General features: G+C 40.3%; 1 protein-coding gene across 1 annotated transcript; it reads left to right on the top strand.

Moving 5' to 3' along the window:
• The first annotated feature begins 2,474 nt into the window (after window positions 1–2,474).
• LOC138201935 (integrin beta-3-like) lies at window positions 2,475–21,367 on the top strand. Its single transcript, XM_069155537.1, has 15 exons — window positions 2,475–2,582; window positions 3,450–3,535; window positions 4,264–4,468; window positions 4,630–4,882; window positions 6,711–6,873; window positions 7,135–7,296; window positions 7,402–7,497; window positions 8,566–8,655; window positions 9,170–9,304; window positions 10,558–11,002; window positions 15,552–15,774; window positions 15,902–16,002; window positions 16,195–16,314; window positions 18,858–19,024; window positions 19,762–21,367. Exons 1-15 carry the CDS (start codon window positions 2,510–2,512, stop codon window positions 19,828–19,830), a joined length of 2,388 nt encoding a protein of 795 aa, XP_069011638.1. The 5' UTR covers window positions 2,475–2,509; the 3' UTR covers window positions 19,831–21,367.
• The last annotated feature ends 356 nt before the right edge of the window (window positions 21,368–21,723 follow it).

Here is a 21,723-nt window from a genome sequence, read left to right as displayed (position 1 = left end):
TTTGTAGAACACTGTTCCCTCAGTACTTGCTAACAATCTCCTCTAATTCTATACATTGTATTTTCCCTGCAGCAGCCTCAAGTCAGCCAAAAGGTTTCCCTGTTCATAATTATTTTTTTATGAAAAGATTCTAAAGTCCAAGAGGTTGAAAATGCAATCAAAGACCTGAAAGATAATTTGTTTGATAGTCACACGTGTATACCGATCAACCGCAACATTAAAACCACTGACAGATGACATGAATAACGTTGATTATCTAGAAGCCGGCAAAATGGGCAGGCGTAAGGATCTGAGCAACTTTGTTAAGGATGAGTCCTGTCCACTGCCGAAAGCACCCACAATGGGCACGTGAGCGCCAGAACTGGACCATGAAGTAACAGAAAAGGTCGCCTGGTCTGAGGAATCGTGTTTTTTTTTATAACGTTGTTTTTCAGAGGAAGAGATGGCAGCAGGATGCACTACGGGAAGAAAGAAAGCCAGTGGAGGCAGAGTGATGCTCTAGGAAATGTTTTACAGGGAAACCATGGGTCCTGGCATTCATGTGGATACTAGTCCAAATACACCCCTTCATGATAGCAGCATCCCCTGATGGACGGGGCCTAATTTCAGCAGGAAAATGCCGCCACACTGCAAAAAATTGTCAAGGAATGGTTTGAGGAACGTGACAAAGAGTTCACAGTGTTGACTTGGCCTCCAAATTCTGTGGGATGTATTGGAACAAAAAGTCATCCATGAAAGCCCCACCTCGCAACTTACAGGACTTAAAGGATCTGCTGCCAACGTCTTGGTGCCTGAAAACACAGGAAACCTTCAAATGTCTTGTGGAGGTATAGGACTGTGGTGGCCCAAGAGGGACCTACTCAATATTTGGCAGCTTGTTGAAAAGGAGGAGCAGTAATGGCATCTACCAGTGAGTTTGCAGATTGGAACCAACTTAACACCCTTTACCTCACCCTCTTTTTCCAAGCATGTAAGTGAATCCACGGTGGCCACCAAACTTGCAAAAATTTGAAAGGTCCTCTTTAGATATTTGGTTTGTCTGTTCTGGGCTTCTGTAGAAACATGAGTTCCGTGGAAGAGGACCTGCTCTGGATGTAGACATGAAGAGCTCATTCTAAGGTAACTTAAACACAATGACTCCTAATTTCAGTTGATTATACACTAGTGAACACGTCATTATGACTGTTGTATTTCATTTTTTGTCAATGAATCCACCCATATCACTGAACCTTTAGTGTTGTGGCTGAAAGGTGCATCATCCATTCATTCAGAAGCTCTCACTGGCGCTAGAGACCACAATTTGTAAGAAAATGCCATCTGGTGGACATAAATGGTACTACAACCATGCACACTGCAGTCCAGGATGATTAGACATCCATCTACAACTATGTATTGTTTAGAAATTATAAACCATAGAATCGTATATAAATTACACTTTGAAAAAAATCAACTAAACAAAAGCTTAGCTGATATTTTACAAAATGCATATATTTTTTTAAAAGCCTATTAAGGAATGATTAATATGACTCATCAATCAAAATCTTATAGACAAATTAGTGTCTTAAAAACATTTTTAAAACCAAAAACAACAACAAGACGTCTACAGAAAATTGTGTTATAGAAAATTTGAGCATGAAGCAGTATGCTTGGGAAATAACCATCTTTATTCTCTGAGTAAGTTCTGTAATTATTTGACCATTAGTGACAATGTTTTGTTTCAAAAGCACTGATATTATTTTCAGACTGTTATTATTATTATTTAGCTGTCCTGTTAAAATGTTTGAATTTTGAGCAAATATCAGGCCAAGGTTTAATTAATCAGCTCATTACTTGGTCATGTGTTGCGCTAATAAAAAAACGATAGAAGTTTTGCCCTGCAGCTGAAGTTTGCAGATCTGCCCAGAGGGGGCGCTGTTGGTGTTGATGACACTCGACCTTACAACTGTTGAGCACTAGTGGGCAGTGTTTACTCATGCAAACACATAGCCAGCTTCGATTACAGTCGGTTCTTACTCTGTTAAAGCTTTTGCTTTACATAATAAAGACTAATTTAGAGGTTGAGACAGCGTGACGGGTTTTCACTGAAAATTTAAATAGAATAGAATAAAAATTCACTTTTGCCTATTTGTTTTCATTTAAATAGAACGTTATATATATATATATCATTATTATATTTAAATTTTCCGGGAAACAAACTTTTGAACAGATACCAAAATACCACACAGCACTAGAGCTGGCCCAGAAATGTTACAAATTTGATGCTGAGACCTGCCCTCCGCCAAAATACAACTTCCCCTCTCGCAGCTTTGGATGCTGCGCTCTCCCCGCCCACAACATTTAATATTATAATAAGTCTGGATGGGGAGGAGAGGGGCGGCTTTGAGACATTTGACTCTATTTGGAGTTGTCTGGATTACAGATGAGTAGAGGTTTTTTTTCTCCTTATTCTCTGCCTGTACTCACACCACAGCTCACTGGCGGGCTGCGTCCTCACAGAGCCCTCACCAGGATGGGTGCTCTCCCGATGCACAGGATGTTACGGATGTGTGTTTTGTTCCTTACAGTAATAACAGCAGTTTGCGGTAAGTTCTCTTTTCTTTTCTTTTTCTTCTTCTTGTTATACGTATAGCCGAGAATATGTGAAAAGGAAGATATGTGGTGTAGGCCTTTTTTTTTTTTTTTTTTTTTTTTTTTTTTTTTTTTTTTTTTTGCACGATCTCTAGGCAACTCTTTCAGGACTTTAAAATGCTTTTTTCACACGTGTGATTCTTCTTTTGCATGCAAGGGACAATTTTTAAAAGTTATGCAAGTGAGGGAATGTAGAATGACAATTTGCATGATTAGACTCTTAATGCTAATGCATAAAAGAACAAGCAGCATTTTACTGTTGTGGCTGCAGTTTTTAAACATATACAGTCATTATTTGAGGTGCAGAACCCCTCTGAAGGGTCACAAGATAAATCTTGAGTTGTGAGTTGATTGATTGGACAAGAAGTTAGAAAAGACGAAATTCGCCTGCACAAATCTGTTTAGGATTAAGTAGGAAGTGAGCCTTGAACAGATATTGAAATAAAATGAGGTCTGTTGGAAAGATGATGGACCAGCTACAACTCATAGACATTTAAAACACGAGAAAGGATCCCAACAGAAACTGTATCCCAGCACTGGGAGCTGTATTTTATAAACTCTTTCTAAATGTAAAATTTTAATTTCAAGTGTACACTCTGTCAGATACATTTAGTGGAGTAATAAAGTAGTAAAGGCTCAAAACTGTACTTCAATGCAATGCTTAGTTACTTTTTATTGCTGGTTAACATGGAAATATCTCAGATGGGCTTCATTTGGCAAAATAAAAATAATCTCTGCTGTCATCATTTTGAAACCACGATGCTATAATTACGAGTCACTCCTATGTGGAAGATTCATTGTTCTTCTTCTCTTGGTTCCAGGTTCAAACGTGTGCACCTCCAGAGGAGCCAGCACATGTAAGCAGTGTCTGGCGGTGCACCCCAGTTGTGCGTGGTGCTTCCAGGAGGTGGGCTGCTTTTCTGCTTCAATTCATTTAGGCAATGAGCTCTCTGCCAGCCAGGCTGGTACAGGGTGGTACAGACCTCTTCATCAGTCAGCTCTAATCTGGCGAGGTAGAACACTTTCTTAGTGGTTATTTAAAATCCTTCCTACCCTCAGGGTCTTTGTGCAATTGGAACTATTTGGGTTTAGATTTGTTAAGAAGCACACGTCTCTTTTAAGGCTACAAAAGCAGCGCAAATGAAGGTTTGTTGCTGCGTCACTGACACCGAGTGGGCCGCTTGCATGAGTCCCCAGTGACCGATGTCCTGTGACTGCATGAGGATATCGTCATATTTTCTGGTTCAACCTTACAATATGGGATTTAATATTATAAAACATCTGTCTGGGAGTCAACATACTCAACCTTTGACTTAAGGGCAAACTTTTCCAGGGATGACTTCAGCCTGAGTTCTCTGACATTACATGTTAAAAAACACTGGTTGAACTATTTTAGGGTGTTAAAATTGGATGGACATTTTTCATTTTGGGTGAATTTGTCCTCCAAGCACAGAATTTCCCCCACGTTAGGATTTTGCCTTAAAATGTTTCAAACATTATTTTCTGTCCAAAAAAACCGTCATTTATTATGGGGATTCTGTAAATTATTTTGTCACATTTTTGACAAATGAAAGTACATCCAAACCACAAAAGTCTGCAGATTTTCTGTATTTAATGTCTCTTCTCTACTGCCAGGACTTTGGCCATGGAGTTGCGGGTTCATCCCGCTGTGACCTGAAGACGAACCTGATTACAGCAGGTTGTTCTTCATCAGCTCTGGAGTTTCCAACCAGCAAACTAGAGGTGATGGAGGACCGGCCCCTCAACAACAACGCAGCGGGAGCAACACAAAACGTCACCCAGATAAAACCCCAGAACCTGCACATCACCCTCAGACCAGGTGAGTTCCTCCATATTAAATTGTGGTTTTTTTTGCATCAGACTGCTGTACTATTTTGATTTAGAAGGACGGTACACAGGGAATGAGGCAGGATCTTCTCTCTGTGCCAATTACATCAAGCACAACTATCAAAAATAGCATCTCTTCATCACATTTCCCAGATGATGCTAAGCGCTTCACAGTGAAGGTGCGTCAAGTGCAGGACTACCCTGTGGATCTCTACTACCTCATGGATCTCTCCTACTCCATGAACGACGACCTCACCCGCCTGAGGACGCTGGGCAGAGGCTTGGCCGAGGCCATGAACCGCACCACCAGCAACCTGCGCATGGGCTTTGGAGCTTTCGTGGACAAGCCGCTCTCGCCTTACATGTACGTCTCACCGGAGGAGGCTGTGAAGAACCCCTGCTACAGGTAAAAAATAAATATGCAAGAGGAGCTTGAAGTTGAGCATGTGCTGTCCTCACCCAGTGCAGTCACCAGTGCATTATTCAGCCCTGTTGAATAAAGCGGTAATAAAAAAAATTAAAAAATAAAAATTACGTGAGAGGAAAATGAAAGGTTATTATCACAGTTACAACCATTTGATAAGCAATGTCATCATGTATTGTAAAAGGGAAATCCCTCCATGAGTTTCTTCCCAGTTCTAAAAGTAGGACGAGCTGTTCTAATGCTCTTTGTATGGATTGGCCTCATTTGCAAAAGCATATAATATAAACCACCTTAGAAAGTTAATCGAATTTTTTGACGCCTTTGAAATATTCTTATTCCCTCTCTAGCTAGATGAAAATGAACAAATATATTTCCCAAAATGTTGAACTATTCCTTTAAAAAGCATTGGTCTATATATTCCAGTTATAAACTTGTTTCGTTGTGTGTACATGAGCACATAGCTGAATCCAGAGTTCATTGTAATGGAAAGTTTATTCTCGTGGCAACATTCTTAACAATGTTTTGCATTCCTAATATGCGGCCACTGGAGTTGATTTCAGCGGTTGTTTTTGTCTGTGTAAAGTAGCTTCATTATGCATATGATGTCATGTTTGTGAGGACATCTTTAAACAGAGCACAGACAGTCTCAGAGTCACAGCACTTGTTAAAGGCTCACGGCGGCTCCCCAAGTGCTTGGTCAGCTGCTGTGAATCAGCTGCAGGTAATCTAGCCAGAGAGAAAGAGTGTCCCAGTGCAGGCTGCCGTAACTCCACCCAAAGGCTGAGGTTCATTTGGTGGTTTAATGTCTCTGGGGGTCACTTATTTTTCCCACTTACACACAGTCTGTCGAGATCCAGCCTCTAGGAATGTTTGGATAGAAGACAAGACAAGTGAAGAATTTTGGTCTTGTAGTTTATGATACAGACAGAAGAAGAAGAGGTGTCCAGTGGCAGTGCAGAAGAGCAGTTTTAAACGATTATTAAACAGGAACAAAAACTCTTGTCTTTGATGTGCTTTGAAATGAATTGTTTTTGAATATTTTCAAAACATTTTGTGGCATGCCAGCAGCAGCATGCGGCACTCTCAGTCTGATGGTCAATCTGTCCACTTACTTTGGTCCAGAGTGAAGTATCTCTGCAATGACTGGATGGATTTTGCTGACAATGTGTAAATGATCATGTTCCTCGTGAAACCTACTGACACTGAGGGTCCTCTGACCTTTCCTCTAGCACCTCTGTCAGAGGTGGCCTTTGTAGTTTTGACATTTAAACCAGTAACTTTGCCATTACCATCAGTTGTATGGTTGGTTTTGTGCTAATGTAAGTACACGTGTTCGACAACTAAAGCCAACATGATAGTGAACGTGCCAACACGTGGTAAACATTATACCTGCGAAACACTGGCATTGTGATTAGGAAGACGTTGGCTTTTTTCATTTAGCTCGAAGAAGTGCTCACCGTCAGTTGTCTTGTAGCTGTTAGTATGACTATAGACTACAGACTTTGTTCTTAAAGGTCATAGGAAGTATGACCCACTGAAATACAGTTAAATCAAGAGCTGTTATATCAACATATCAGGTGGCATGAAGGAAATTACAGTTCGTCAGGTAATTAGAGTTAATTCTTTAATGTATTAATATCCATTTAATATTTATTTACTTCTACGTATCAACATGTTTTTAAGTATATTATCATTTACTGGACAGGTGTTGATCATTTGTGAAGTTCACACATTGTTTACAGTGTTTTAAGAAGAGGTGTTCAGATGAAGGAACGAGCGGATATTAACTATTAATCTGTTCGATTGACAGCATTAATACCACCTGTCTGCCCCAGTTTGGCTACAAACACGTTCTGACTCTGACGGAGGAAGTGGGCCGCTTCACAGAGGAAGTGAAAAAGCAGATGGTGTCCAGGAACCGAGATGCCCCGGAGGGAGGCTTTGATGCCATCATCCAGGCTGCTGTTTGCAAGGTGGAGGGAGCGGCTGTGTGTGCGCAAACATTCGCTGTCTCACAACTTGGAATTTACTTCACATTCTTTTTCTCTTGTTTCAAACACATACGTACGCACTCAGAAACCTTTCAGGGTTTCTACAAGAACTGGATGAAACATTTAAAAGCAGTATTGAAGTTAATCAGAGAGAACCTTGCAGCTTTCGAAATACAGATAAAATGAAATCGCTCACTTAAAAGCTGAGTAATATTTTTTGGACCTTTCTTGGGAACCTTGCAGGAGCAGATCGGCTGGCGTCCCGGTGCATCCCACCTCCTCATCTTCACCTCAGATGCTAAGACTCACGTGGCTCTGGATGGCCGGCTGGCAGGAATCGTGCAGCCCAACGACGGGAAGTGCCACCTGAACTCCGAAAATATTTACAGCATGTCCACCACCATGGTCAGTTTAAACTGTTGGCAGCCAGTACACAGCATGAGACAGAAGCTGAGAGAATAACTTTAAACACGCAGGCTCAGAGTTTGTTTCCTTATCTTGGTCCTACAGGATTACCCATCTCTTGCTTTGATCACAGAGAAGATGTCAGAGAACAACATCAACCTCATCTTTGCAGTCACCAACCCCGTGGTTCCCCTTTACCAGGTCAGGGGCTCAGCAGTTCACACTCAACACCTTCAAGTTCTCTCCTCCCTTTTACAAAAAACCATATTAAACACATAAAGCAGACTGATGGTGAAAAATGTGAGGAAATAAACTGAGCAAATATTTTGGAGCTGAATTTTAAGAAAGCTGACAAATCCCAGTCTGTAATCGTCTCATCTTGAACATACGGTAGTGTTTTAACTTAAGTCCTCTAAACCTCACTGGTTTTAAAGAGAGAATCTTGGACGCTGCATAAAAAGAGAGGAAATTCAAAAATAATCACTTTTACATACCAAAAGATACCAACTCAGTTTTTCCTCAAGTGGAAACAACCAACTGTTGTTGTGTGTATCCACATGAAGTACTATTATTCAAAATATAATTTAGGCTGCTGGATGGAAACAGTTGTATATCAGACTGCAAATGTACATAAAAGGAAAACCATGCATGAATCATCCTTTGTCATTTTGACGGTGTTTTTACGCATTTCTTTGGGTGAACAATACAACTGTAAAGATTTAATGCAACTCTCGTTGAGGTTTATTACGATCATTAAGCTACGGCACTGTAGCTTGTGTGTCATTTCCTAATGGTCAGAGTAAATGCTATCATCCTTGTCTTTTGGTACTTTTGTCTTTTTTCTCTAAATTTCTTTTTAAAAAGATGCTGATTTTACAACAAAAATGAGAAATATAAGAAATTATCTACCGTGTTATAAATTACTGGAAAATATAACAGCAAAATATTAAATCACCTGAAACTAAATATTTAGTATGCAGTCCAACATTTGAGTGACAGTAAAACTTAATTTTGACTCATGAGAATAGAAAAATTAATTATCCTGTTATTAACCATAATTGTTATTATTTATCGTCAGCAAAAATATTTTGGATCATAATAATTCATTCAGATCATATGACTTGGACAGGTTTTATTTGGCAGGTATTTAAGGGGGCATTTCATATACATATCTGCTTTGCATAACTGATGATACACTAGCAACTATTATTGATTGATTAATAGCCTCCCTGACTGTGTAGGGTGACAACAGTCTGTCTGTCTCTGTAGAACTACAGTGAGTTGATTCCTGGCACCACAGTAGGAACGCTGTCCAACGACTCGGGCAATGTTGTTCAGCTCATACTGAAGGCCTACGCCGTAAGTGCTACACACATGCACATACACACCCTGGCCCAGACAGTGTTTTAGGGAATGACATGTGTTTGTTGACGCACACACCCACAGCGTCTGAGTCATACACGCAGTCGAGCCAGAGTCTTAGAAGAAATTCCACAGGGGCTAAAGTGTGAAATTGACCAAACGTAGGAGACTCCTGACTGTGTTTCAGTCTTTATGCTTGATCTAAGTTTATTATGCAGACAACACGTGGATGAACTGAAAACTAACTCTATCTTAAGTCCTGGCTGTGTCTTATACAGGTTTAGACAGGTGCACATACAAGCATGTGTGTTATTGTGAACACTTCTACTGTCTATCGTGAGAAAACTTTTTAGAATTGCTTATAATTATTCAAATTTTCTTGTAATAATAAACCCGTTGTATTGCTTTTACATTTTCTTTAACAGAAAAGAGAAGGAACGTACATGTTTTTAAAATTCCCTTCTACGTGTCTGTGCTTTCTGATGTTTTCTTTGGTGGTTGTTGTTGTCAGAAAATCCGTTCCAAGGTGGAGCTGGAGCTTCAAGACGTCCCAGAGGAGCTGTCTCTGTCCTTTAACGCCACCTGTCTGAACGGAGAGCTCATCCCAGGCCTCAAATCCTGCTCTGGGCTCAAAATAGGAGATACGGTTTGTTCTTCAAGATTTTGCTTTACGGCTGGTTTCGCATAACAGACAAAACGAAATACGTGTTAATACATTTATTCTAGCACTAAAACTTAATCAGTGGTCAGCACAGCAGAATCACTGCATTGTGACTTACTTTTTTTACACACTTTAAATTTATTCAACCTAAAAAAGGCTTATGTTTGTTCAGGAACACAAAGCCGGTTGTCTTATTTAGGCTGTAGTCACTAGTGTTAATACTATCTTTGTCACACTTGTTTTCGTGTTCCCTATTTTTTCCTTGTATAGTTTTTTTATCACAAGAATTTAGAAATTTAACAGAATTTTTTTATTTATTTTGTAAATTTCAATAAAAGTAAATTGGTTTGCATTAGAAAGATCAAGCAGAAGCGGTGCTTGCTTTAGAAAAATGTTTTGCAGACACAATAGCCTAAACAGGTTACTGTATTTACACATTTTAACAATTTGTATTGCAAAAGAACAACAATGACAGCTTTTTGACCAACTTGTACCCAATATATAATCTCTCTACCATCAAGAGACCGCTGCTGCCTATAGTCGCATCTTGATTGCAAAAATAGCATGTCAGTTGGTTTCATGTTCTATTTTTCACTGTCTTTTCTGTGTCTTTCCATTTCCCTTATTGCTGCTATCCACATGTATTTAAAGTTGGATTTTTCCCCTTTCCTCATGTGTCAAAGAGCAGTTGATGGAACAAAATAAATGCACAATGTGACACTGAGTTTGTCTTCCATAGTCCACTTTTGCTTGTCTGAAAATCCTCTTTCTGCCAACTCCATTTGAGTTAATAGTCTGCTTAAATAGTTCTCTCTGTTTGCATGTTTTTCTTATCTCAGCTTCTCTGGCTCTTTTCCTTTGTTTCGCCTCACTCCAGGTGACATTTTCTGGCCTCCACACATTTCTTTCTCTCTGCCTCAGCTCCTCTTATTATTTCCATATATGGCTGTCTCTCCAGATGTTGTAACTTCCCACTGTTGGTCATTTACCAGATTTGGATGCAATGCTGACTAGGCAATTACATTGACTAAATACATTTGGAGGCCTTCGCTGTGATACGTCTGTTTGCTGTTAATGCCAACAGAGATTAGAGAATGCTGAAAATTTCAGCATCTATAAAATGAACATCTGTCTTAATGTGGAATCTCTTTGCCATTAAAAAAAAAAAAACGTGCAAAAAGACAGGACTCTAAACACGTTTTTAACAAAACCTTGTTTTATTTCCTCCTCTCATCCAGGTGTCTTTCAGTGTGGAGGCTCGTGCTCGCGGTTGCCCCAAACAAAAGAAAAAAACCTTCATCATAAAGCCTGTGGGCTTCAAAGACTCCCTCTCCATCACCGTCACCTTCGAGTGCGACTGCAAGTGCCAGGCCAAAACCCAGCTCAATAGCCCCAAATGTAGCCACGGCAATGGCACCTTCGAGTGTGGCATCTGTCTGTGCCACCCAGGTCGCTTGGGGCCACACTGCGAGTGTGCAGAGGGCGACTATAATCCCACAGAGCAAGACCGCTGCAGCGGACCCGCGGCATCCGACGGACTTCACTCTGCTATCTGCAGCGGCCGTGGGGACTGTGTGTGTGGCCAGTGTGTGTGCCACAGCAGCGACTTTGGAAAAGTCTGGGGAAAGCTGTGCGAGTGCGACGACTTCAACTGCCTGCGCTATAAAGGGGAACTCTGCTCAGGTAAGGTCTTATGAGCTGCAGTGAGAAGGATGTTCAAATTTCTTACGTAATCAGTTTGCCTTAAGTTTTTAAGATGAACGATTAGCCATGGATCAGTAAGATAATTAACAGATTAGTAAATCTAATTGACAATTATTTTCATTATGGATGAATCATCAAAATGTTTTCTTAGATCATCAATTATTTGACCAATCAACACTCTAAATGCCCAAATATTTAGTTTGCAATTGTCGAAACCACAAAATTCTCACCTAAAAGAAGCCGGAAAAATAAATATAGAATTTTAATCTTGCAAAACTATCGCTTTGACAATATTGTCACATGAAAAGCAACACCATTTAAATCAGTCGAAAGGTGAAGGAGATTAAAAGGATTTACGGACTATCATGAATATTGTGTATGGCTGTGGTATACTTTTAGACAATGTGTGTACCTTTGCAGTTGAGGCTGGCAGTTCCTTTCACCACGCTGACTTGCCACCCATCTCATCTGGGAAGAATTACATACAAAAACAACTCTCCCCTCTGCACAGGACACGGGCTCCATTCACAATAAACATATGGGATGGTGTGTGCACCGTGCGTGAGTGTAAGCTCAGGGTGTCTGTTTGTGTCAGCCAAGCTTTTGAACCTCAGAGTTTAAAAGGATTCATGCACAAACAAAAAGTTATTTCTAGTCTTGTCAGAAGGGGACTCTCACTTTTCTGAAAGTGTCTCTACTGTGGTTTAGATTTGCAAACAGTGAGAATGAGTTTATGTTTGGTAATCGTCAAGAGCTTTAACTCAGAACCTCATGATCCTCCTCCTCTTTTAGTGTTTTAAAAGAAACAGTCTGTCATTGAGCCAAAACAAACAATGTTAGTGTTAATGAGGATGTTTGTAATTGACATCTTATGAGGGGCTTTTCATTGTGGGATTTAGCTGTGTAAAGTATTAGACCATACATAACAATGCTATCAGTCTTTTTTCTAACAGCAGTTCATTTGTTTTCCTTACTGACAGACATCATGTAAGTATTATATTCCTGCAAGAAATTCCACCTAAATATAGATACGTGTTTATAAAGATGAGTCTTCAGAAGCTGCAGGAAGATTGCTTGTCGTTGGATTAGGCATCTTATAGAAGTCGGGACCAGCTGACTCCAACCAAGTCTGTTTTCCTGTCTAATCTCATTTAATACCTGATGATTTACCTATAAGCAGGGGGAAACAGCTAGCCTGGCTTTGTGCAAAAGTCACAAATACAACACATTTAAAGATTACTTAACGTGTTTTTTCTCCTTTCAGTTTAGAGATTTAAGATTAAAATGTCAGACAGAAGGTGCAAACACAGGAGAGGAAGAAACGTGTGAGGAACTAGTTGGGATCCTGGAGCCTCTATCAAAAGTGATCATTGAGGGAATTCCTCTTTGTTAACCATTAGTAGTTAAAACATGAGCAGGTCTCGATATTGTTTTGGGGATATTTTAACTGAGCGCCTCTAAGTGCATAATTTTTGTGCATGATAGTTTTAGTAGAAACTACCATACGCTCCATGCCATCATATATCAGTACCCCCCCCCCCCCTACTGCCACTCTCGCAGATTAATGTTTTTCTGTACTCCCCAAAGCCCATGCAGTAACATGAAAATACCTTTATGCTTACTCATTGGCTCGTGTGGTGTAATGAGGCTAAAAATAAACCCATGTTTGGTCAGAACAGGGCCAAGTGGAAGAGTACTGGAAGTGTTCTGAGAGCATGTGTGTGCAGAACATGGTCTGCTGTTGTCTTGAGATACCTTATTCAGGGTGACGACCATTCTTCTGTCACCACAGAGTTGTCTAATTAAAAGCCAGCGGCCCTGTGGTCAAGTGGTAATGACAGTATGTTCATGAATCATCCTTATCCAGTCAAGACTGTCCCATGCAGCTTCCTGTCTCATTGTTTATCTGGGCATTGTTTTTTGCGGCGATAGGCCACAAAGTTTTCTGCGCTGTCACTGCACTCACTCGCATACATGCAGACATGGACCAACGACAAGCATGTGTGCGCACAAATCCACTCACACAAGTGCTGAATCAGGCAGCCAAAAATAAAAGCACTTCAGACACCACAGGGACACAATGAAAATTACTTCCCACTTCTGCTTTCCAGTGTTTTCAATCCAAAATCAAGACTTACAAAACCACAAAATGTCTGAGCGAGAAATAGCACTCACTTTTCATATTGAAATATTAAACTTGTAACACTTGGAATGAATGTTATAACGTTGCTGTGTAATAGTAGCTGGATTTTAACGTTGTTAAATATGTAAGCATTTAAAAGACACGGCAACGGTGATCTTCAAGCCAGAGAAGAACCAACTGGAAAACCCAGATGTGTGACACAGGCTTGTGGTCAGTTCGGTCATATCCACTTATTAAGCAACAGGCAGTTATTATAATACTCATGCTGACCACCTAAACATTGTTCAAATCCACAGCATTTTATTTTTCAATTCCAGTAGAGTTTCCAAAATCTCCAAAGACACCCCATTTGTTCAGCTATTTTCATTTCATTGAATGATGAAGCCATAAAAACAGAGTTTTTGGATTAAATGTTTCAATCAGTGTAAACAAGCTCATTCTGAGTATTTATGATCGTGTAAGATAAGTGTGGAAAAAGATTATTTTAACAACCACACTATGCTAAAAAGGAAAAATATAATATTTAGGAGTTCATGCTTGTTTAAAAATCAAACATAAACTTACATTTGAATAACATCCTTATGATGTTTAAAACAAATGATGCACAACAAATACAATTACAACTATTCCAGCCATTAAACCCGCAGTCTTTTTGTGTAAATAGAAGATACAGTGCATCCGGAAAGTATTCACAGCGCTTCACTTTTTCCACATTTTGTTATATTACAGCCTTATTCCAAAATGAATTAAATTCATTTTTTCCCTCAAAATTCTACACGCAATATCCCATAATGACAAAGTGAAAATAGTTTGTTTAAAATTTTTGCAAATCTATTAAAAATAAAGAATGAAAATATAACACGTACATAAGTATTCACAGCCTTTGCGCAATACTTTGTTGAAGCACCTTTGGCAGAAATTACAGCCTCAAGTCTTTTTGAGTATGATGCTATAAGCTTGACACACCTATTCTTGGGCAGTTTCTCCCATTCTTCTTTGCAGGACCTCTCAAGCTCCATCAGGTTGGATGGGGAGCGTCGGTGCACAGCCATTTTCAGATCTCTCCAGAGATGTTCAATCGGGTCCAAGTCTGGGCTCTGCCTGGGCCTCTCAAAGACATTCACAGAGATGTCCCGAAGCCATTCCTTTGTTATCTTGGCTGTGTGCTTCGGGTCGTTGTCCTGTTGGAAGATGAACCTTCGCCCCAGTCTGAGGTCCAGAGCGCTCTGGAGAAGGTTTTCATCAAGGATGTCTCTGTACATTGCTGCATTCATTTTTCCCTCCATCCTGACTAGTCTCCCAGTTCCTGCCGCTGAAAAACATCCCCACAGCATGATGCTGCCCCCACCGTGCTTCACCGTAGAGATGGTATTGGCCAGGTGATGAGCGGTGCCTGGTTTCCTCCAAACATGATGCTTGGCATTCAGGCCAAAGAGTTCAATCTTTGTTTCATCAGACCAGAGAATTTAGTTTCTCATGGCCTGACAGTCCTTCAGGTGCCTTTTGGTAAACTCCAGGTGGGCTGTCATGTGCCTTTTACTGAGGAGTGTCTTCCGTCTGGCCACTCTACCATACAGGCCTGCTTGGTGGAGTGCTGAAGAGATGGTTGTCCTTTTGGAAGGTTCTCCTCTCTTCACAGAGCAACGTTGGAGCTCTGTCAGAGTGACCATCGGGTTCTTGGTCACCTCCCTGACTAAGGCCCTTCTCCCCCGATCGCTCAGTTTGGCCGGGCGGCCAACTCTAGGAAGAGTCCTGGTGGTTCCAAACTTCTTCCATTTACGGATGATGGAGGCCACTGTGCTCATTGGGACCTTCAATGCTGCAGAAATGTTTCTGTACCCTTCCCCAGATCTGTGCCTCGACACAATCCTGTCTTGGAGGTCTACAGACAATTCTTTGGACTTCATGGCTTGGTTTGTGCTCTGACATGCACTGTCAACTGTGGGACCTTATATAGACGGTGTGTGTCTTTCCAAATCATGTCCAATCAACTGAATTTACCACAGGTGGACTCCAATCAAGTTGTAGAAACATCTCAAGGATGATCAGTGGAAACAGGATGCACCTGAGCTCAATTTTGAGTGTAATGGCAAAGGCTGTGAATATTTATGTACATGTGATTTTTTTTTTTTTTTTTTTTCAGTTTTGATTTTTAATAGATTTGCAAAAATTTCAAATTTTTTTATTTCACGTTGTCATTATGGGGTATTGTGTGTAGAATTTTGAGGGAAAAAATGAATTTAATCCATTTTGGAATAAGGCTGTAATATAACAAAATGTGGAAAAAGTGAAGCGCTGTGAATACTTTCCGGATGCACTGTATACCAATAAACAGAGCTACAGTAGTTTTGTCAGGAAATTTATGTTGACTTTCTTCCCTCGCAGGTCATGGTGTCTGTAACTGTGGCTTCTGCCAGTGTGCACCAGACTGGCAGGGTGAGAACTGTAACTGCTCCAGACGTACTGACACCTGTATGTCCAACCTGGGACTGCTGTGCAGCGGCAGGGGCCAGTGTGTGTGCGGGGCCTGCGAGTGCACACAGCCGGGTGCCTACGGGGCCACATGTGACAAGTGCCCCACCTGCCCTGACGCCTGTACCATGAAGAAGTGAGTCTGCAAACACATGAGTTTGTACAGTATATGCATATGCAGAGTTATTACATTTAGTTTCCAGAAGTATATTTGAATCAAACTGATGCCCAGTTGTTGTGTTTTTTTGTTGTTGTCCTGGTAGGGAGTGTGTGGAGTGTAAGCACTTCAAGAGGGGCAAGCTGTTTGAGGACAACACCTGCACTCGGATCTGCAAGGATGAGATTGTGCTTGTGGATGAATTAGGTGAGACACACAGCTTACAAAACTCCAGCCAGAAAAAAAACTGGTAGCACTTTCTAATCAGGCTGCATGTCCTTCAAAATAAGAACACAGCATCAGAAAAATCTATCTGATTCTATCCTTCACATCGACAAGAAGGGAAGAGACACTTGTCTCAACTAATTGATGAACAATTTCCTCCAAACTTTTTTGCAGTGTTCCACGACACAAATGCTGTGAACTGCACTTACAAAGATGAGGACGACTGTGTGGAGCGTTTCCAGTACTACGAGGACACCAGTGGCAAATCCATCCTGTTTGTTGTCAAAGAGCCAGGTAAGAGAGAGCCATCCTGCATGGATACCTGACTCAGCAAAAATCGACTACCTGTAACATGAAATAGAGCTCTTTTAGTTGACAAACCTACAGACAAGCGACTTCCAGTTCCTCAGTTCTCTGTGGTTTCATCAACCTCATTTTTACCCGCATCTCCACTATCAAACAGCAAAGGACTTGTAGCTGGTCATCAGAGTGGAGCATTGAGAAGCTATGTGGCCAGATTTCAACTTAAGAATTGGTATAAACCAAATCAAGAAATAAAAGTGGACTTGAATTTAGTCTTAAATTAGTTTGCTGTAAGGACAACTATAGTTCATGCAAGTACTGAAGAGAACAAGGATAAACCCGTAACTACCAATGCAAGTTCTAGCAAACTTCCCTGCTTTGTGAAATCTTTTTTCTTTCTTCACACAAGCATAAATTGTCACTTCCCTGCTGCCTGCTCTTCATCTGCTCGTTAAGTGGCCAGATAGAAAGAGTGTGGGGCGATAAAACAGCCTTTAATGGCCACCATTGCCCGAGGAGAAAGTCTGTCCTCGGGTCTACCTTTTAATGAATGTGTGTGTTTAATTTAGGCACAACTGGGTATCAGAGAAGTACACCACAATTTGCTTAGAACACGGAGCACCCTGCCGTGTCAAAGAGGGCTGTAAACAGCTGCCCAGCTCCTCCAGGAACCCGCTGACTCTACATATTCCCGAGAGGAAAGCAGGACAGGGTGAGAGAGAAGAAACTAAGTAAGCAAAAGAAAGGCATTTTTAAAAAGGAAACGGAGGAGAACGAGAAGAGATGAGGCCTAGATTATTAAACGCCCTTCAAAGCTCACTCAGCATTTTCACTGTTAAGAAGTTGCAGGAATAATCTAGAAGCACCACCCTGGCATGAGTTGTGTAGAAGCTGTAACGGTGTAAAGGTTGTAGGGATCAAAAGGGTCAGTTGAAGAGCAGGAAATCGAGCAAAGTAAGAAGAGGGAGAGAGGGAGAGGCGAGGAGCTTTGATGTTGACTGTAAAAGTTCACCCTGGTAACCGGACAAGGTTTCCCCACACTACCATCCACATACACTCGTTAGGTGCATGCAACCACAGTCAGACACAAATAGTGGTTAGATGTGCTGACATACATCCAGTCTGGAGAACAAACAAGATAACACAAATGGACCAGATGTCTGTTATCACTGCTGACTAGAAGTGTAAGGTCAGACATTTTAATGTTGATTAATTTAAATTAAAGCAGCTACAGTCAATATTTTTACATCAACAAAGGCTCAGATGACTACTTGAATGTAAAAGTGGTCACCCGCAGAAAATTACCATCTGACTCTACAATCATTCTCACCTGCACAGATCATCTTGACATGTTTTAGCTGTATATTTTTAGTTTTCAAGCCAACAACTTTACCATTGTTGTTCACTCTTGTTGCTCGTATGTTTTTTTCAGCCACAGTAGGTACAGTAACTGTTTTAAAAACCTTTAAGACCCCATGATGCAAGGCTACCTTGCATTAAATAGCACATGGGAAAACATAGTTGCGCATTTAGCAGCTACAAAGAAAAGAAAAGAAAAATAATATATTGTTACTCCACGTCTGCTGGATTTTGATTGTGCAGGACGATACATAACCTTTCACTCTGCCTTGCAAGCTTTTCTTAATGTCCCTTTTTAAGTTAGTAAGATTGCAGTTTGGAAAAAAAATATTTCAGGAGCAATTAAGCCTGGAACTAGAGGTCAAACCTATCAATGAACTATTAAGTGTTGAGATGACTTCTGTCTTCCGGAAACTGTTGAACATTGCAAGCTGCAACTATTTAAACTTTTGATGCTGTAGGCATAAAATGAAGAAGGATTCAGCAGTGTGTCGCCTATTACATCCCTCTGCTTTACTCAGGAACATATTTGGTGGATTATTTAAGTGGAAGTTTTCCGGAACAGCAAATGATGGAAAAAATAACCAAGGAGAATGCAACAAGTGCCGTGTTATTCCAGTCTGGTGATGGAGGGGTTCATGTTAATGACACTTTAAAAGAGAAGACTGTCAGTCATCTACAGCCTTCTTGAAACTGTAAATCAGATTTCTATTGAGTTTTGCCAGACTACAATGAGGGAAGAGAGATTTGTGGCTGTGGGTGTAACAGGTTACTATTTTCCACTTCAGGCCATCCTCCTCTCTACTCTTCAGCATTTAACTGTTTGTCACTATGTGGCCCTTGTTGTTCTCCATCGCTTCACAGATCCGATGACCTTCAGAAAGCAGAGGGAAATAAGGGTAAAAGAAGCCACACCATTGGGTTTAAATGCCATATGTCTGCTGGCTTGACAGGCTTTGCTGCTCTTTGTTTCAGTGGAACACTTCTGAACGTGAAAAGTCATAGCATACAGCAAAGAAATGAGTTGCAGCGAACATCCAGTCCATGTGAGTGAAGGAAGAGACAGGGAGGAAGCGCGGTTATGAAATCTGACTTCCTCCGGCTTGTCGTCTTGTTTTATCTTCCACTGTGTGTCTACTCCACTCATTCCTTTATCTCTTCCTCCTTCCACCCAGACTGCCCCAAGGGTCCAGACATTTTGGTGGTGCTTCTGTCGGTGGCAGGAGCCATCTTGTTCCTCGGCCTGGCAGCTCTGCTCATCTGGAAGCTGCTAGTTACCATCCATGACAGACGGGAGTTCGCCAAGTTTGAGGAAGAGCGAGCTCGTGCCAAGTGGGACACAGTGAGTAAATTTAGCATGAGATGGCACGTGCATGGAAAAACTCTTAGAAACTAACAGTGGGATTGTTCAAGATCAAGATAAAAAGCATGTTATAGTCAACTTTCATCTCGACTGAAATTTAAAAGAATAGCACACCTTTTTTGACAATGGTCCCTGGAAATCTTTCTTTTTACTCTTTGAACACACTCAGGTATAGAAGCCCGCACCTTCCTACGCACACACTCCAACACACACAAAATGCCACACACGCAGCCTCTCACTCTTTTCTGAAGATGTTTTTTATTACTTTTGTGGCATGCTGTTACTCCCAGCAGAACAAAAGGCAGCCAACGGAAGGGCTGGGTTTAAATTAGCTAACACAAATCAGCCTTTACTGGTAATAGGCCTCTTTGTGGACTCAAAAACACACCCAAATCCCAAATGCCACAAACCACAAAGAATCAAAGGAGGTTTAAGATGCTCTCTGTGTAATGGAAGTGAACACACAAGCCACACACTCAAAATGATGTATGTGTCTAACATCGGCGGTAACATCCCAGAAACAGATGGATGTCATGTATAGATGATGAAATGGAATACCTATTCTAAACTTTTCTATTATGTAATTCCTTCAGGACCCTTAAGGTGCCTTTTTTTCCCCCCTTTAAATCTTGAGGCATCAGAAGAAAAGTATTTCAAGTTTTGTGTCTGTGAAACTTACTTTAACTCATGTCTCTTTATGTTTATTTGACAAACAGGGGCACAATCCTCTATATAAAGGAGCCACATCTACCTTCACAAACATCACTTACAGAGGAAAAGACTGACGCTACTGAACAAAGATGGAGAATAAAGGATGAAATAAAGGACTTTGACCATCCTGTGTGAGAAGGCACCAAATCATGTGCAGACTTCTACTGTCACAAGGCAATAATTAATAATTATTTGTTTGTAAATATGTAGAAATGATTCTGAGGGAACGTTTTTATCAGGGATTTGTCATTACCATCCACATATACTACACTGATAAATAAGATATTGATTTGTGTGAATGACTGAGATTTGTTTTGTTAAGTAGGCCAAAAGAAAGATTTGGTTCATCCTATGCATTGCCATACTATAGATCCTTGCCATGATATTTGCCCATGTTTCGACAGTCATCAAAATCCTAAAAAAATTGTTCGAAACTTCTGTGCAGAAGATACAGCGTTTTTTGCACAAATTTTAACAATATAACTTTTGGGAATTCAGAGATTCCATACATCTATTCCTGACTTCACTTCCCAGATGCAATGGTGGTAAATGGAGCTTCCAAAAATTATATTATTATTAACTGCAAATGCTTCTTTTTAGTCCCACTTACTCAGTTAGTGCCCACAGATATTTCTTTGGAAAATAGCATTAAAAGAAAACTATTGGCAACAAGATAATTGTTTCCTTAGCAAATAAAACCAAAACTATCCACATGACTGGATACCACTGAGGTTAAGAGGGAAAATTCATATTTTCAAAAACAATGTGGGTCAACTAATCCTTTATGTCAGTGGATGAACTGAAGGGCAGGTAATTTTTTTACGAAACAAACTTCATTTCCTGATCATGATGCTGAGATTTTCTGTTTGTGGTACTCAGTGCGACGACAGTAAGATAAACTATCTTCAAGTCAGTCAAGTGACATCCTGCAGATATGATGTGAAGTAAACTGTTAAGTTACTGAAAACCAGTGCATATTTTTGTGTGGACTCGATGTACACAGTTTCTCTTTTTCTCCTAAAATATCAAAAAGTCTTCTTTTTTTTTTCTGGTGAAGTGAACTTTAAAACCACAAAGGGTTTTAAGAAGTGGGAGATGAAGGATTAGCTAAGACATAATTTTATAATTAAACTTTATATTTGATCTGGATCTTTCTGATCACAAATGAATAGCAGTTCTGGGATTATTATTATTATAATTATTCTATATCAGAAGTAAATGTGGCACTATTCTAAATGGACGGTGTTTTTAAAGGTACAACAGTAACTCACTTCTGCAGGTTTTGTTTTAAATGTTGATCATCCCTCAATGAAACTCACCAAAACATACAGTTGCATACCAAGACAGGTAACTACGTGGTTGCCTTTAATATGCATTATGTTTACAGTCTGCAGTGACATTTCTGCCTTAAATAAGTTTTTTTTTTTATCACAGCCTTTAAATATTTCATACAGTTTGTTGCCTAGTCAGAATGTACATCACTGAACTGGTGTTAATATAATTCATGCATGAGCAGAACAAGAACTTTCTCATTTAGCAAATTGTAATTATCCCAAATCACACATTAGATTACAAAAGATGATGGAAAATGATTACTTGTTTGAAATAAATACTGCTACATGTGTGGCTAGTGATTATTGTGCTCTCTGAAGCTATCACAAGAGTGTGCAGTGCTTTTTGAATGCAATGCACTACTTCCATCTGCTGGACTTAAACTGCATGCCAGTCCTTGTGCAAAGTCTTGCTCAAAAAGAGCGCAAATTCCATAAATACACAGGATGAACTCGCTCAGGTAAATTACACCCTGCAGTGTACATGGAGAAGTGAAATTGCAGTTCAGGCCCAGAAGGTTAACATCTATACAGCACAATGAATGATTTCAATGCAGCAGGATCATAATAATTAAATCACTCAACATGGATGTGATTTGTTCGACCTAATGGCTCATCAATTATAGAATGTTAACA

Source organism: Embiotoca jacksoni, unplaced genomic scaffold (genome assembly GCF_022577435.1).
Source record: "Embiotoca jacksoni isolate LCO1_2020_lvr unplaced genomic scaffold, fEmbJac1.0.p SCAF_20, whole genome shotgun sequence".
NCBI classification, from domain to species: domain Eukaryota; kingdom Metazoa; phylum Chordata; class Actinopteri; family Embiotocidae; genus Embiotoca; species Embiotoca jacksoni.
Note: the sequence above shows the minus strand (reverse complement) of the source record. Positions and strands in the feature narration are given on the sequence as shown.